Source organism: Lampetra fluviatilis, chromosome 71 (assembly GCF_964198595.1).
Source record: "Lampetra fluviatilis chromosome 71, kcLamFluv1.1, whole genome shotgun sequence".
NCBI lineage: Eukaryota > Metazoa > Chordata > Hyperoartia > Petromyzontiformes > Petromyzontidae > Lampetra > Lampetra fluviatilis.
Window position 1 is genome coordinate 4,562,511 of NC_136345.1, and position 16,236 is coordinate 4,578,746.

The following is a 16,236-nucleotide window of genomic DNA, read 5'->3' on the forward strand; positions in this document are numbered from 1 at the left end:
GTCAGTGTCTAGACACCGGGTCTCAGGGTCAGTGTCTGGACACCGGGTCTCAGGGTCAGAGTCTAGACACCGGGTCTCAGGGTCAGTGTCTAGACACCGGGTCTCAGGGTCAGTGTCTAGACACCGGGTCTCAGGTCAGTGTCTAGACACCGGGTCTCAGGGTCAGTGTCTGGACACCGGGTCTCAGGGTCAGTGTCTGGACACCGGGTCTCAGGGTCAGTGTCTAGACACCGGGTCTCAGGGTCAGCGTCTGGAGACCGGGTCTCAGGGTCAGCGTGTAGAGACCGGGTCTCAGGGTCAGTGTCTAGACACCGGGTCTCAGGGTCAGCGTCTGGAGACCGGGTCTCAGGGTCAGCGTGTAGAGACCGGGTCTCAGGGTCAGCGTCTGGAGACGGGTCTCAGGGTCAGCGTGTAGAGACCGGGTCTCAGGTTGAGCATAACATTTTTAGAATGTTCAAAGTGTCAATTTCACTGGGCCCTTGACATTATCGAGCAGAATTCTTACCTTGAACGTTGGACCCACAAATCTGAGCATCTCCAACATTTGCCGCTGCTGCTGCTAATGACAATCATTAACCCCAACGCCACTCCCTACCCGCAGTGCAGCCTCTTGGCAAACCACGCCACGTTCAGTGTGTATCACAACAGCCGTGTGGGGGAGGCTGAGACAGCAGAGCCGAGATCTCTGGGTTCGAGCCCTGGGTCTGGGCATATATCTCTCTACAATCTCTCAGTGGGTTCACAATGTCCATGTCAGTGACACTGAGACCATGGGATCGAGCCCTGGGTCTGGGTTTCTCTCCTTTGGTGGGTTCACAATGTCCATGTCAGGGACACTGAGACCCTGGGTTCGAGCCCTGGGTCTGGGCATATATCTCTCTACAATCTCTCAGTGGGTTCACAATGTCCATGTCAGTGACACTGAGACCATGGGATCGAGCCCTGGGTCTGGGTTTCTCTCCTTTGGTGGGTTCACAATGTCCATGTCAGGGACACTGAGACCCTGGGTTCGAGCCCTGGGTCTGGGCATATCTCTCTCTACAATCTCTCAGTGGGTTCACAATGTCCATGTCAGTGACACTGAGACCATGGGATCGAGCCCTGGGTCTGGGTTTCTCTCCTTTGGTGGGTTCACAATGTCCATGTCAGGGACACTGAGACCCTGGGTTCGAGCCCTGGGTCTGGGCATATCTCTCTCTACAATCTCTCAGTGGGTTCACAATGTCCATGTCAGTGACACTGAGACCATGGAATCGAGCCCTGGGTCTGGGTGTCTCTCCATTAGTGGGGTCACAATGGCTGTGTCAGGGACACTGATACCTTGGCTTCGAGCCCTGTGTCTGGGTGTGGTGGTGTCAGATACACTGAGACCCTGGGTTTGAGCCCTGGGTCTGTGTATCTCTCCTTTAGTGGGTTCACAATGGTGGTTTCAGAGACACTGAGGCTCTGGGTTCGAGCCCTGGGTCTGTGTGTCTCTCCTTCCGTGGGTTCACAATGTCAGTGTCAGTGACACTGAGACTCTGGGTTCGAGCCCTGGGTCTGTGTGTCTCTCCTTCCGTGGGTTCACAATGTCAGTGTCAGTGACACTGAGACTCTGGGTTCGAGCCCTGGGTCTGTGTGTCTCTCCTTCCGTGGGTTCACAATGTCAGTGTCAGTGACACTGAGACTCTGGGTTCGAGCCCTGGGTCTGGGTGTCTCTCCTTCCGTGGGTTCACAATGTCCGTGTCAGGGACACTGAGACTCTGGGTTCGAGCTCTGGGTCTGGATGTCTCTCCATTAGTGGGTTCACAATGTCCGTGTCAGTGACACTGAGACTCTGGGTTCGAGCCCTGGGTCTGGGCATATCTCTCTCTACAATCTCTCAGTGGGTTCACAATGTCCATGTCAGTGACACTGAGACCATGGGATCGAGCCCTGGGTCTGGGTGTCTCTCCATTAGTGGGGTCACAATGGCCGTGTCAGGGACACTGATACCTTGGCTTCGAGCCCTGTGTCTGGGTGTGGCGGTGTCAGAGACACTGAGATTCTGGGTTCGAGCCCTGGGTCTGTGTGTCTCTCCTTCCGTGGGTTCACAATGTCAGTGTCAGTGACACTGAGACTCTGGGTTCGAGCCCTGGGTCTGTGTGTCTCTCCTTCCGTGGGTTCACAATGTCAGTGTCAGTGACACTGAGACTCTGGGTTCGAGCCCTGGGTCTGGGTGTCTCTCCTTCCGTGGGTTCACAATGTCCGTGTCAGGGACACTGAGACTCTGGGTTCGAGCTCTGGGTCTGGATGTCTCTCCATTAGTGGGTTCACAATGTCCGTGTCAGTGACACTGAGACTCTGGGTTTGAGCCCTGGGTCTGGGTGTATCTCTCAGTGGGTTCACAACGGCCGTGTCGGAGACACTGAGGACCCTGGGTTCGAACCTTGAGTCTGAGTTTCTCTCTTTTAGTGGGTTCACAATGGCCGTGTCAGAGACACTGAGACTCTGGCTTCGAGCCCTGGGTGTGGGTGAAGCGGTGTCAGAGCCACTGAGACCCTGGGATCGAGCCCTGGGTCTGGGTGTTACAGTGAGTTCACAACGGCCGTGTCGGAGAGACGGAGACCCTGGGTTCGAGCCCTGGGTCTGGGTGTCTCTCTCAGTGGCTTCACAATGGCCCTTTTGGAGACACGGAGCCATCACAACTGAGACCCTGGGTTCGAGCCCTTGGTCCTGGTGTGTATATATATACATATCTCTGTTAGTGGGTCCGCAATGGCCATGTCGAAGGCACACACTGACGCGGAAACCGCTGAGCATACGTTAAGTCTCTAATAATGGAAAACCCTTTAGTGGCAATTAATAATTGATGACCGTCGTTTCTTGCCGATGTCCAATCATCAACCTGGATGATTACTCTGTCGCTGACCTGGGAGTGAATCACGCTGACGTTTTCACTCTGCAAGAACTGCAGGGCTCAGCTCGCCTGTTGAATTCCTATCTCCCGGAGCGGTGGTTGTTTAAAGAGTAGGGGTGGAGGGGGGGGGGCAGTTGCTTAACTCTCACGCATCGCTCGTGACTTACGATCTGTCTTCAGTTTATCTCGCCACGTCCCCCACGCTCGCTCACAACTTATGACCTGCCTCCTCTTAATCTCGCCACGACACCGACGCTCACTCACAATGACTTAAAGCTTTCGTGACCGCAGGAATTCACATTCTTTGGGTCTTTGGGTAAAGTCACGTAGAAAGGTTCAAAGAAAATAACAAAAAACTAGCACGTTTGAGAAGCGGTCGTCGTCAGGATCACAACTTGCGATCCGACTTCTCTTAATCTCGCCACGACTCCCACGCTCACTCACAACTCACGATCTGTTTTCTCTTAATCTCGCCACGACCTCCACGCTCACTCACAACTCACGATCTGTTTTCTCTTAATCTCGCCACGACCCCCACGCTCACTTACAACTCACGATCCCCCTTCTCTTAATCTCACCACGACCCCCACGCTCACTTACAACTCACGATCCCCCTTCTCTTAATCTCTCCACGACCCCCACGCTCACTTACAACTCACGATCCCCCTTCTCTTAATCTCGCCACGACCTCCACGCTCACTTACAACTCACGATCCCCCTTCTCTTAATCTCGCCACGACCCCCACGCTCACTCACAACTCACGATCCCCCTTCTCTTAATCTCGCCACGACCTCCACGCTCACTCACAACTCACGATCTGACTTCTCTTAATCTCGCCACGACCCCCACGCTCACTCACAACTCACGATCCCCCTTCTCTTAATCTCGCCACGACCCCCACGCTCGTTCACAACTCACGATCTGTTTCCTCTTAATCTCGCCACGACCCCCACGCTCACTCACAACTCACGATCCCCCTTCTCTTAATCTCGCCACGACCTCCACGCTCACTCACAACTCACGATCTGACTTCTCTTAATCTCACCACGACCCCCACGCTCGCTCACAACTCACGATCCCCCTTCTCTTAATCTCGCCACGACCCCCACGCTCACTCACAACTCACGATCTGTTTTCTCTTAATCTCGCCACGACCCCCACGCTCACTTACAACTCACGATCCCCCTTCTCTTAATCTCGCCACGACCTCCACGCTCACTTACAACTCACGATCCCCCTTCTCTTAATCTCGCCACGACCCCCACGCTCACTTACAACTCACGATCCCCCTTCTCTTAATCTCGCCACGACCCCCACGCTCACTTACAACTCACGATCCCCCTTCTCTTAATCTCGCCACGACCCCCACGCTCACTTACAACTCACGATCCCCCTTCTCTTAATTTCGCCACGACCTCCACGCTCACTCACAACTCACGATCCCCCTTCTCTTAATCTCGCCACGACCTCCACGCTCACTCACAACTCACGATCCCCCTTCTCTTAATCTCGCCACGACCCCCACGCTCACTCACAACTCACGATCTGACTTCTCTTAATCTCGCCACGACCTCCACGCTCACTCACAACTCACGATCCCCCTTCTCTTAATCTCGCCACGACCCCCACGCTCACTCACAACTCACGATCCGACTTCTCTTAATCTCGCCACGACCCCCACGCTCACTCACAACTCACGATCTGACTTCTCTTAATCTCGCCACGACCCCCACGCTCACTCACAACTCACGATCTGACTTCTCTTAATCTCGCCACGACCCCCACGCTCACTCACAACTCACGATCTGTTTTCTCTTAATCTCGCCACGACCTTCACGCTCACTCACAACTCACGATCTGTTTTCTCTTAATCTCGCCACGACCCCCACGCTCACTTACAACTCACGATCCCCCTTCTCTTAATCTCACCACGACCCCCACGCTCACTTACAACTCACGATCCCCCTTCTCTTAATCTCTCCACGACCCCCACGCTCACTTACAACTCACGATCCCCCTTCTCTTAATCTCGCCACGACCTCCACGCTCACTTACAACTCACGATCCCCCTTCTCTTAATCTCGCCACGACCCCCACGCTCACTCACAACTCACGATCCCCCTTCTCTTAATCTCGCCACGACCTCCACGCTCACTCACAACTCACGATCTGACTTCTCTTAATCTCGCCACGACCCCCACGCTCACTCACAACTCACGATCCCCCTTCTCTTAATCTCGCCACGACCCCCACGCTCGTTCACAACTCACGATCTGTTTCCTCTTAATCTCGCCACGACCCCCACGCTCACTCACAACTCACGATCCCCCTTCTCTTAATCTCGCCACGACCTCCACGCTCACTCACAACTCACGATCTGACTTCTCTTAATCTCACCACGACCCCCACGCTCGCTCACAACTCACGATCCCCCTTCTCTTAATCTCGCCACGACCCCCACGCTCACTCACAACTCACGATCTGTTTTCTCTTAATCTCGCCACGACCCCCACGCTCACTTACAACTCACGATCCCCCTTCTCTTAATCTCGCCACGACCTCCACGCTCACTTACAACTCACGATCCCCCTTCTCTTAATCTCGCCACGACCCCCACGCTCACTTACAACTCACGATCCCCCTTCTCTTAATCTCGCCACGACCCCCACGCTCACTTACAACTCACGATCCCCCTTCTCTTAATCTCGCCACGACCCCCACGCTCACTTACAACTCACGATCCCCCTTCTCTTAATTTCGCCACGACCTCCACGCTCACTCACAACTCACGATCCCCCTTCTCTTAATCTCGCCACGACCTCCACGCTCACTCACAACTCACGATCCCCCTTCTCTTAATCTCGCCACGACCCCCACGCTCACTCACAACTCACGATCTGACTTCTCTTAATCTCGCCACGACCTCCACGCTCACTCACAACTCACGATCCCCCTTCTCTTAATCTCGCCACGACCTCCACGCTCACTCACAACTCACGATCCCCCTTCTCTTAATCTCGCCACGACCCCCACGCTCACTCACAACTCACGATCTGACTTCTCTTAATCTCGCCACGACCCCCACGCTCACTCACAACTCACGATCTGACTTCTCTTAATCTCACCACGACCCCCACGCTCACTCACAACTCACGATCTGACTTCTCTTAATCTCGCCACGACCTCCACGCTCACTCACAACTCACGATCTGACTTCTCTTAATCTCGCCACGACCTCCACGCTCACTCACAACTCACGATCTCACTTCTTTTAATCTCGCCACGACCTCCACGCTCACTCACAACTCACGATCTCACTTCTCTTAATCTCGCCACGACCTCCACGCTCACTCACAACTCACGATCCCCCTTCTCTTAATCTCGCCACGACCTCCACGCTCGCTCACAACTCACGATCCCCCTTCTCTTAATCTCGCCACGACCCCCACGCTCGCTCACAACTCACGATCTGACTTCTCTTAATCTCGCCACGACCCCCACGCTCACTCACAACTCACGATCTGACTTCTCTTAATCTCGCCACGACCCCCACGCTCACTCACAACTCACGATCTGACTTCTCTTAATCTCGCCACGACCTCCACGCTCACTCACAACTCACGATCCCCCTTCTCTTAATCTCACCACGACCCCCACGCTCACTTACAACTCACGATCTGACTTCTCTTAATCTCGCCACGACCTCCACGCTCGCTCACAACTTGCGATCCACCTTTTCTTAATCTCGCTCATGATGATTTTTTTTTCTTTCTTTCAAAATGCTCGCAATCCGTGACACTTTTTGCCCACAACTTACGACAAAATCTTGAAAAGGAAGAGATTTTTTTTTAACCCCTCTCTCTCTGTCCACTCCTCCTGCCGCACCCCCCCCCCCCCACCCACCACCTTACCTAGGCTGTCGTACGAAGATTTCAACATGGAGATCCTGTCGCTGTGCGGGGTGCGCATGTTGAGGTGGCTGCACGCCCCGGCGTTCTTCCTCCGCCTCATGGGCATGATCAACGACGCACTGAGGAGCGCCCTCGCGCTCTTCGGGGTCTCCTACATCCCGCTGCTGACGCGCTACACCGTGGCGATGGCCTTGACGGTGTTCAGCGTCGACACCGACAAGGCGGCGCGGGCGTTCGGCTACGCGCCTCGCTACTCCTGGGCGCAGGCCCGGGACCGCACGGCCGCGTGGATACGGAGCCTCGATGGCGGCGGCGATGAAGCCGACCGCAAGGGAAAGTAGCCCCGGTGAAGGAGGGCGGAAGGGAAGGGAAGGGAGGAGGAAGGGACAAGGGCGGAGGAGGAAGGGAGGGGAAGGGACAAGGGAGTGATGAGGAGGCTTGAGACTCACTGAGACTCAGGCCTGGGACCGGAAAGCTGCGTGGGTGTCGGACCGACAATGGCGACGGCGATGGAGCCGACCGCAAGGGCAAGTAGCTCCTGCGAAGGAGGGCGGAAGGGAGTGGAAGGGAGGAGGAAGGGAGGGGAAGGGACAAGAGAGTGATGGGGAGTCTTGAGACTCACTGAGACTCAGGCCTGGGACCGGGCAGCCGCGTGGGTGTCGGACCAACGATGGCGGCGGCAATGGAGCCGACCTCAAGGGAAAGTAGCTCCTGCGAAGGAGGGCGGAAGGGAGTGGAAGGGAGGAGGAAGGGAGGAGGAAGGGACAAGGGCAGAGGAGGGAGTAGGGAGAGATGGGGAGACACGGAGCGGGGTGAGTTGAGAGGAGGAGGTTTTGAGAAAGTAGATTTATCAGAATCAGAATCAGAAAGGGTTTTTATTCGCAATAAAAGTTCGCACAGACAAGGAATTTACTTTGGCCGGAAGGTGCATACATTCAACATTTAGGAATCTTAAATCTTAAGTAAGTGGTTTACAAGTCTAACTAAACTAAAGATACAAGTCTAACTTAAAACTAATGAGCTAAAGTATGCTACGTAGAAGGGAAATAATAAAATGATAGAAATATAAAACAAGACAAATTCTCACGACGTTTCCACTGCAACACGAGCAATCATCATCACGTGTGAAATCCACAGCAAAAAAATTTGTATTACTCTTGAAAACTAGAAAATTAGCCAAATTTTCTTGCTGAAATGTTCTGCTCGTGTTGCAGTCAAAACGTCGTGAGAATCTGTATTTTTTTAAAAATATTTATATTATTTTATTATTTCCCTTCCAAGCGACTTTACCGAAAGAACCAAGCATATGAATCCCTAGATGTATGCTGAGTCTTGAGACTCGGTTGTCAGTGTTCAGAGTCTCTATCGAAACCGGGTTACGTTACTGATTGACCGATTGCTGCACGAAGTGCTTGTGTAAGAGATGATTATTGCGTGATTTATGATTCACATGAAGACTGCTGAGATTTTACAGCGCAGTTAGCCGCTCTATAAGTGGTTTTATTCTCCTGTTAATCTGAATAAATCCTTCGCATTTTATGTTCGTGTGCTGGTGCTACTGTTGCTTCATATTTGCAACATTTAACCTCTTGTTACTACTAATTATGTTGCAGATTACTGCATTGGGGAAGTAATCACAGCAGCAGCAGCAATCATCGCCAGCCCTACTACTGACAGCGGACTAACACACAGAGACAGCTGCCACTGGGGGTGCCCCTAGGCTATAGGACCAGACAGCAGCAACAATCATCGCTAGCCCTACTACTGACAGCGGACTAACCGTGCGCACTCAGGTTTTGACAAAAATAATAATCAGTTATCCATTTACACTATGAGACCTCCTTTACCAGTGGCAAAATATAGTAGTAGGTTTTTACCCTATTACTGGTACCAGTTGAAAAGGTAAAAACCTATTACTATATTTTGCCACTGGTAAAGGAGATGTCTCATAGTGTGAATTCTTACCCCGAGCTCTCAATACTCTGATAGTGCGCTGTCTTTGAGTTGTACGCCTTTTGGCGTCATCTGGTCCAACACCATGTGAGACTAGGCTCTAAGGAAAGCTGTCTCGGGTGTGGACCAATCAACTTCAAGGACCATGTGAGACTAGGCTCTAAGGAAAGCTGTCTCGGGTGTGGACCAATCAACTTCAAGGACAGTGCATATCATTATCAGAGTTGTTTCTTTTTGTTTGCATTTTGACTGCTTGTGTTGTGGTTATTGCAAACATTATGCCTTGTATAAAGGTGTCAGTTTTTGTATCAGTTGAAAGGGTAAAAACCTATTACACTACACCATACACTACACCATACACTACACTACCATACACTACACTATACACTGCACTATATACTTCACTATATACTACACTATACACTACACTATACACTACACTATATACTACACACTGCACTATACACTACACTATATACTACACACTACACTACACTATACACTACACTATACACTACACTATACACTACCCTATACACTAGTGCTGTACCAGTAACGAATTGGCACGTTCTGTTTACGTTTTAAACCTCACTAATTGGCTACGTCGGGTGGTGGCGGGTTCAACGACACAGCATTTACGTACAGGGTGTTTGAAAAAGATGGACCCCAGTTGAAATCGCGATCACTCTGCAACATCATTGGAACCTCATTTTCCAGTAAAAAATATGATAATTGTTTTTTTACCCTTCTATCTGGCAACAAAACTGACACCTTTTTTTACAAGGAGTCATGTTTGCATAGACCACTATACCTGCAGCCGTAATGCAAACAACAAACACAACTCTGATAACCACGAACCGCCCATGAATGAAACTCTTACCACTTGAAAGGGCGGGGCATAGAGAGAGGGCGGGGCATAGAGAGAGGGCGGGGCATAGAGAGAGGGCGGGGCATAGAGAGAGGGCGGGGCATAGAGAGAGGGCGGGGCATAGAGAGAGGGCGGGGCATAGAGAGAGGGCGGGGCATAGAGAGAGGGCGGGGCATAGAGAGAGGGCGGGGCATAGAGAGAGGGCGGGGCATAGAGAGAGGGAGGGGCATAGAGAGAGGGAGGGGCATAGAGAGAGGGAGGGGCATAGAGAGAGGGAGGGGCATAGAGAGAGGGAGGGGCATAGAGAGAGGGCGGGGCATAGAGAGAGGGAGGGGCATAGAGAGAGGGAGGGGCATAGAGAGAGGGCGGGGCATAGAGAGAGGGCGGGGCATAGAGAGAGGGCGGGGCATAGAGAGAGGGCGGGGCATAGAGAGAGGGCGGGGCATAGAGAGAGGGCGGGGCATAGAGAGAGGGCGGGGCATAGAGAGAGGGCGGGGCATAGAGAGGGAGGGGCATAGAGAGAGGGCGGGGCATAGAGAGAGGGCGGGGCATAGAGAGAGGGCGGGGCATAGAGAGAGGGCGGGGCATAGAGAGAGGGCGGGGCATAGATGCCTCTCCCAGCGCACAAACAGCCCCATGCCTCAGTCATTCGCGAGACTTCACCGCCTCAACGTTGGACATGTCGCACGGGATCCCAATACTTGGCGCTACACTCTTGGAACCCCCAAGATCCCCCCCAGACATCGTCACACTCTGCGACATGTTCTTGTGGGTATACGTCAAAAAAGCCGCGGTGTTTTTGTGCCACCATTAGCGACTAATCCGGATGACCTCAAAAACAGAATCACGGCAGCGGTGACTTCAGTGGAAGAGGAGACATTTCGATTGAAAGCTTCTTTCGTGACTGCAGGGATTCATCTCCTTGGTTCTTTCGGTAAAGTCGCGTAGAAGGGAAATTATAAAAGAATAAAAATAAAACAATAAGATACAATTCTCACGACGTTTCGGCCACAACGCAAGCAGCCGTCCTCGGGTGATGAACAGGGCTGTCAGACGCTGTCTTTCCGACAGACGCTGTTCTTCACCCGAGGACGGCTGCTTGCGTTGTGGCCGAAACGTCGTGAGAATTGTACTTTATTATGTTTTATTAAAATTATTTTATTATTTCCCTTCTACGTGATGACTTTACCGAAAGAACCAAGAAGATGAATCCCTGCAGTCACGAAAGCTTTACATCGAAATCACTCAACTCACTCAACTCACTCACACAACTCACTCACGTAGAAGGGAAATAATCAAATGAAACATAATAAAATACAATTCTCACGTTTCAGACGCTGTCTTCCCGACAGACGCTGTTCTTCACCCGAGGACGGCTGCTTGCATTGTGGCCGAAACGTCGTGAGAATTGTATTTTATTACGTTTTATTCAGAGGAAGAGGAGACACTTTGAGAGGCGTGTGGGACGAATTCAACAATCGTCTCGATGCTGTCCGTTCAGCGGGTGGAGGGCACACGAAGCATTTATAAAATGCTCAGTCAAACTTGATGAGGGGCCGTCCATAAATGACGTCACGCGATTTTGGACGATTTTTGACCCCCCCCCCCCCCTCGTGACACGGCGTCACAAAAAGTCAGACCCCCCCTCAAATGTGGCGTCACACAAAGCTCTGCCCCCCCCCCCCCCCCCAAAACCATATTTCCATTTTGAAAATAAAACCTGCTTCAAATCGCTGTAAATTATTGTCATTGTAGTGCGTATTTAATGTGGCGCTGCACTCTGATGTTGTAGGAGAAAACACGTATTAAAAAGGAGGCGTTGGAAAGCTTAAATGTAGCTTAACATTTGTTTGAAAATATTCAACGTCTAACTAAAACTGCAGATGTGCAGAATATTGTATTGAAGCTATCTTATAATGATAAAATATTAAAAGTAATTATAACTATTAAAAAAATACTTGTAACTTTGTAGTAGAACGAAGCAAATTGGAGAGTACAATTATAACAATGATATATTCTACCATTGGAACCTCATTTGCCAGTAAAAAATATGATAATTGGTTTTTTACCCTTTTATCTGGCAACAAAACTGACAGGACAGTGCATATATTATCAGAGTTATGTTTTTTGTTTGCATTATGGTTGCAGGTATTGTGGTCTATGCAAACATGACTCCTTGTAAAAAAAGGTGTCAGTTTTGTTGCCAGATAGAAGGGTAAAAAAACCAATTATCAATGAATGAATCATTAGAATCAAAATGTTTAATAACAATCATAAAAAAAAAAAATTCCAAATGTATTTCTCTCCATTCTCCCATGGAGAAGAAAAATGCTCCTTCATTGAATAAATAAAAGGTGACCTTAGTAAATTTAAATAATCAAATAGTAAATAACGAAACTTAATCAAAACTAGTGTTGTTATAACAACTCTATATTTATTTAAAGTTGCGCATTTTGATGTGACGTCACATTTCTCAACCCCCCCTCCCCCTCCCCTCGTCACAAATGTCTGACCCCCCCCCCCCCCCCAGGTGCATGACGTCACGCGATCTGCCGCCCAGAGAAACCTGCACTCTGGACGCGCCGAGGAAGAGGAGCAGCCAATCAGCGGCCGCTCCGGCGACGTGACGAGCGGTGACGTCAGCGCTCCCTCTCATGGGTCAGAGGGTGGCCCAGCAGCAGCAGCCGCCGTGATTGGACCCGTTCGCCCGTCGTAGGATGTGGGCGTGGCCAATTCTTGATGTGAAAAAGTGGGGGGGGGGGGGGAAGAGGGGGTAAAATGGAGGATTAATAATTGGTAAAATGGAGGATTAATATTTGGTAAAATGTAGGATTATTAATTGGTAAAATGGAGGATTATTAATTGGTAAAATGTAGGATTATTAATTGGTAAAATGGAGGATTATTCATTGGTAAAATGTAAGATTATTAATTGGTAAAATGTAAGATTATTAATTGGTAAAATGTCGGATTATTAATTGGTAAAATGTAGCATTATTAATTGGTAAAATGTAGGATTATTAATTGGTAAAATGTAGGATTATTAATTGGTAAAATGTAGGATTATTAATTGGTAAAATGTAGGATTAATAATCGGTAAAATGTAGCATTCTAAATGAGTAAAATGTAGGATAATTTATAAGTAAAATGGAGGATTATTAATTGGTAATTAATTAGCAAAAATGTAGGATTATTAACTTGGAAAATATAGGATAATTAATTGGTAAAATGTAGGATTATTATTTAGTAAAATGTAGGATTATTAATTGGTAAAATGTAGGATTATTAATTAGTAAAATGTAGGATTATTAATTGGTAAAATGTAGGATTATTAATTGGTAAAATGTAGGATTATTATTTAGTAAAATGTAGGATTATTAATTGGTAAAATGTAGGATTATTAATTAGTAAAATGTAGGATTATTAATTGGTAAAATGTAGGATTATTAATTGGTAAAATGTAGGATTATTATTTAGTAAAATGTAGCATTATTAATTGGTAAAATGTAGGATTATTAATTGGTAAAATGTAGGATTATTAATTGGTAAAATGTAGGATTATTAATCGGTAAAATGTAGCATTCTAAATGAGTAAAATGTAGGATTATTAATTAGTAAAATGGAGGATTATTAATTGGTAAAATGTAGCATTCTAAATGAGTAAAATGTAGGATAATTTATAAGCAAAATGGAGGATTATTAATTGGAAATATGTAGGATAATTAATTGGTAAAAATGTAGGATTATTAACTTGGAAATATGTAGGATAATTAATTGGTAAAATGTAGGATTATTATTTAGTAAAATGTAGGATTATTAATTAGTAAAATGGAGGATTATTATTTAGTAAAATGTAGGATTATTAATTGGTAAAATGTAGGATTATTAATTGGTAAAATGTAAGATTATTATTTAGTAAAATGTAGGATTATTAATTGGTAAAATGTAGGATTATTAATTAGTAAAATGTAGGATTATTAATTGGTAAAATGTAGGATTATTAATTAGTAAAATGTAGGATTATTAATTGGTAAAATGTAAGATTATTATTTAGTAAAATGTAAGATTATTAATTGGTAAAATGTAGGATTATTATTTAGTAAAATGTAGGATTATTAATTGGTAAAATGTAGGATTATTATTTAGTAAAATGTAGGATTATTAATTGGTAAAATGTAAGATTATTATTTAGTAAAATGTAGGATTATTAATTGGTAAAATGTAGGATTATTAATTAGTAAAATGTAAGATTATTAATTAGTAAAATGTAAGATTATTAATTGGTAAAATGTAAGATTATTAATTGGTAAAATGTAGGATTATTAATTGGTAAAATGTAAGATTATTAATTAGTAAAATGTAGGATTATTAATTGGTAAAATGTAGGATTATTAATTGGTAAAATGTAAGATTATTAATTGGTAAAATGTAAGATTATTAATTGGTAAAATGTAGGATTATTAATTGGTAAAATGTAGGATTATTAATTAGTAAAATGTAGGATTAATTAATTGGTAAAATGTAAGATTATTAATTGGTAAAATGTAAGATTATTAATTGGTAAAATGTAGGATTATTAATTGGTAAAATGTAGGATTAATTAGTAAAATGTAAGATTATTAATTGGTAAAATGTAGGATTATTAATTGGTAAAATGTAAGATTATTAATTAGTAAAATGTAGGATTAATTAGTAAAATGTAGGATTAATTAATTGGTAAAATGTAGGATTATTAATTGGTAAAATGTAGGATTATTAATTGGTAAAATGTAGGATTAATTAGTAAAATGTAGGATTAATTAGTAAAATGTAGGATTATTAATTGGTAAAATGTAGGATTATTAATTGGTAAAATGTAGGATTAATTAGTAAAATGTAGGATTAATTAATTGGTAAAATGTAGCATTATTAATTGGTAAAATGTAGGATTAATTAGTAAAATGTAAGATTATTAATTAGTAAAATGTAAGATTATTAATTAGTAAAATGTAGCATTATTAATTGGTAAAATGTAGGATTATTAATTAGTAAAATGTAGGATTAATTAATTGGTAAAATGTAGGATTATTAATTGGTAAAATGTAGCATTATTAATTGGTAAAATGTAGCATTATTAATTGGTAAAATGTAAGATTATTAATTAGTAAAATGTAGGATTATTAATTGGTAAAATGTAAGATTATTAATTGGTAAAATGTAAGATTATTAATTAGTAAAATGTAAGATTATTAATTAGTAAAATGTAGGATTAATAATTGGTAAAATGTAGGATTATTAATTGGTAAAATGTAAGATTATTATTTAGTAAAATGTAGGATTATTAATTGGTAAAATGTAGGATTATTAATTAGTAAAATGTAGGATTATTAATTGGTAAAATGTAGGATTATTAATTGGTAAAATGTAGGATTATTAATTGGTAAAATGTAGGATTATTAATTAGTAAAATGTAGGATTAATAATTGGTCAAATGTAGCATTCTAAATGAGTAAAAAGCAGGATTATTTATAAGTAAAATGGAGGATTATTAATTGGTAATTAATTAGTCAAATATAGTTTCGAGCACGAATTGTCGCGCGGGGTGGCGAGTCTGTGTAGAAAATGTCAGCTCGCAGTTAGGGCCTCGTAAAACCGAAAATATTACGAAGCGTCACAGATTCCGAAGAATACAAACACGGAAGGTTCAATAAAAAGTGTGTCACTAATATGTTAAGAGGTCTAGCAATACAATAGAAGTTGCGTTACAATGTCCAAACACCCAAATAGATGATTACCTTTTGCAATGTATTATCAAGTACTCCATTAACCACACACAGAACTTGCTGTGAACATGCAAACAAACATTGATCTGATAATAAAATAATAATACACGCAGTGTCTTTCAAGCCAGATAGACATCAGAGACAGAGACAAGGTTGTCTCCCCCAGTGCTGACTCATTTAAGGCCGAGTCGATCTAGAGGAGGCCCAGGAACGGTAACAATGGCCGCGACTCGGGACGTCGAGTTCGTAGTTTCAGTGCGCTAACCACTGCGCATCCACCACCCTCTCGACTCACTCACTCGCTCGCTCGCTCACTCGCCCACTCACTCACTCAGTCACCCACTCATCCACTTACCCACTCACCAACCCACTCACTCACACACTCACTCACCCACTCACTCACCCACTCATTCATCCACTCACCCACTCACTCACCCACTCACCCACCCACTCACCCACTCACCAACCCACTCACCCACTCAGTCACACACTCACTCACTCACTCACCCAGTCACTCACCCACTCACCCACTCACTCACCCTCTCACTCATTCACCCACTCACCGACCCACTCACCGACCCACCCACCTACTCACCTACTCACCGACCCACCCACCCACCGACCCACCCACTCACCCACCCACCCACTCACCCTCCCACCCACTCACTCACCCACCCACTCACTCACCCACTCACCCACCCGCTCACTCACTCAACCACTCACCCACTCACCCAGCCACTCACCCACTCACCCAACCACTCACCCACTCACCCAGCCACTCACCCACCCACCCACTCACCCTCCCACCCACTCACTCACCCACCCACTCACTCACTCACCCACCCACTCACCCACTCACCCAGC

At 46.1% G+C, this 16,236-nt stretch overlaps 1 protein-coding gene across 1 annotated transcript in view; it reads left to right on the top strand.

Moving 5' to 3' along the window:
* LOC144953037 (3 beta-hydroxysteroid dehydrogenase type 7-like) overlaps nt 1-8,329 on the top strand; it is a 29,116-nt gene extending 20,787 nt beyond the window's left edge. The window contains exon 6 of the mRNA XM_078883552.1: nt 6,795-8,329. Coding sequence (XP_078739678.1) covers nt 6,795-7,131 — 337 coding nt within the window. The 3' untranslated portion in view covers nt 7,132-8,329. The remainder of the gene's footprint in view (nt 1-6,794) is intronic.
* The last annotated feature ends 7,907 nt before the right edge of the window (nt 8,330-16,236 follow it).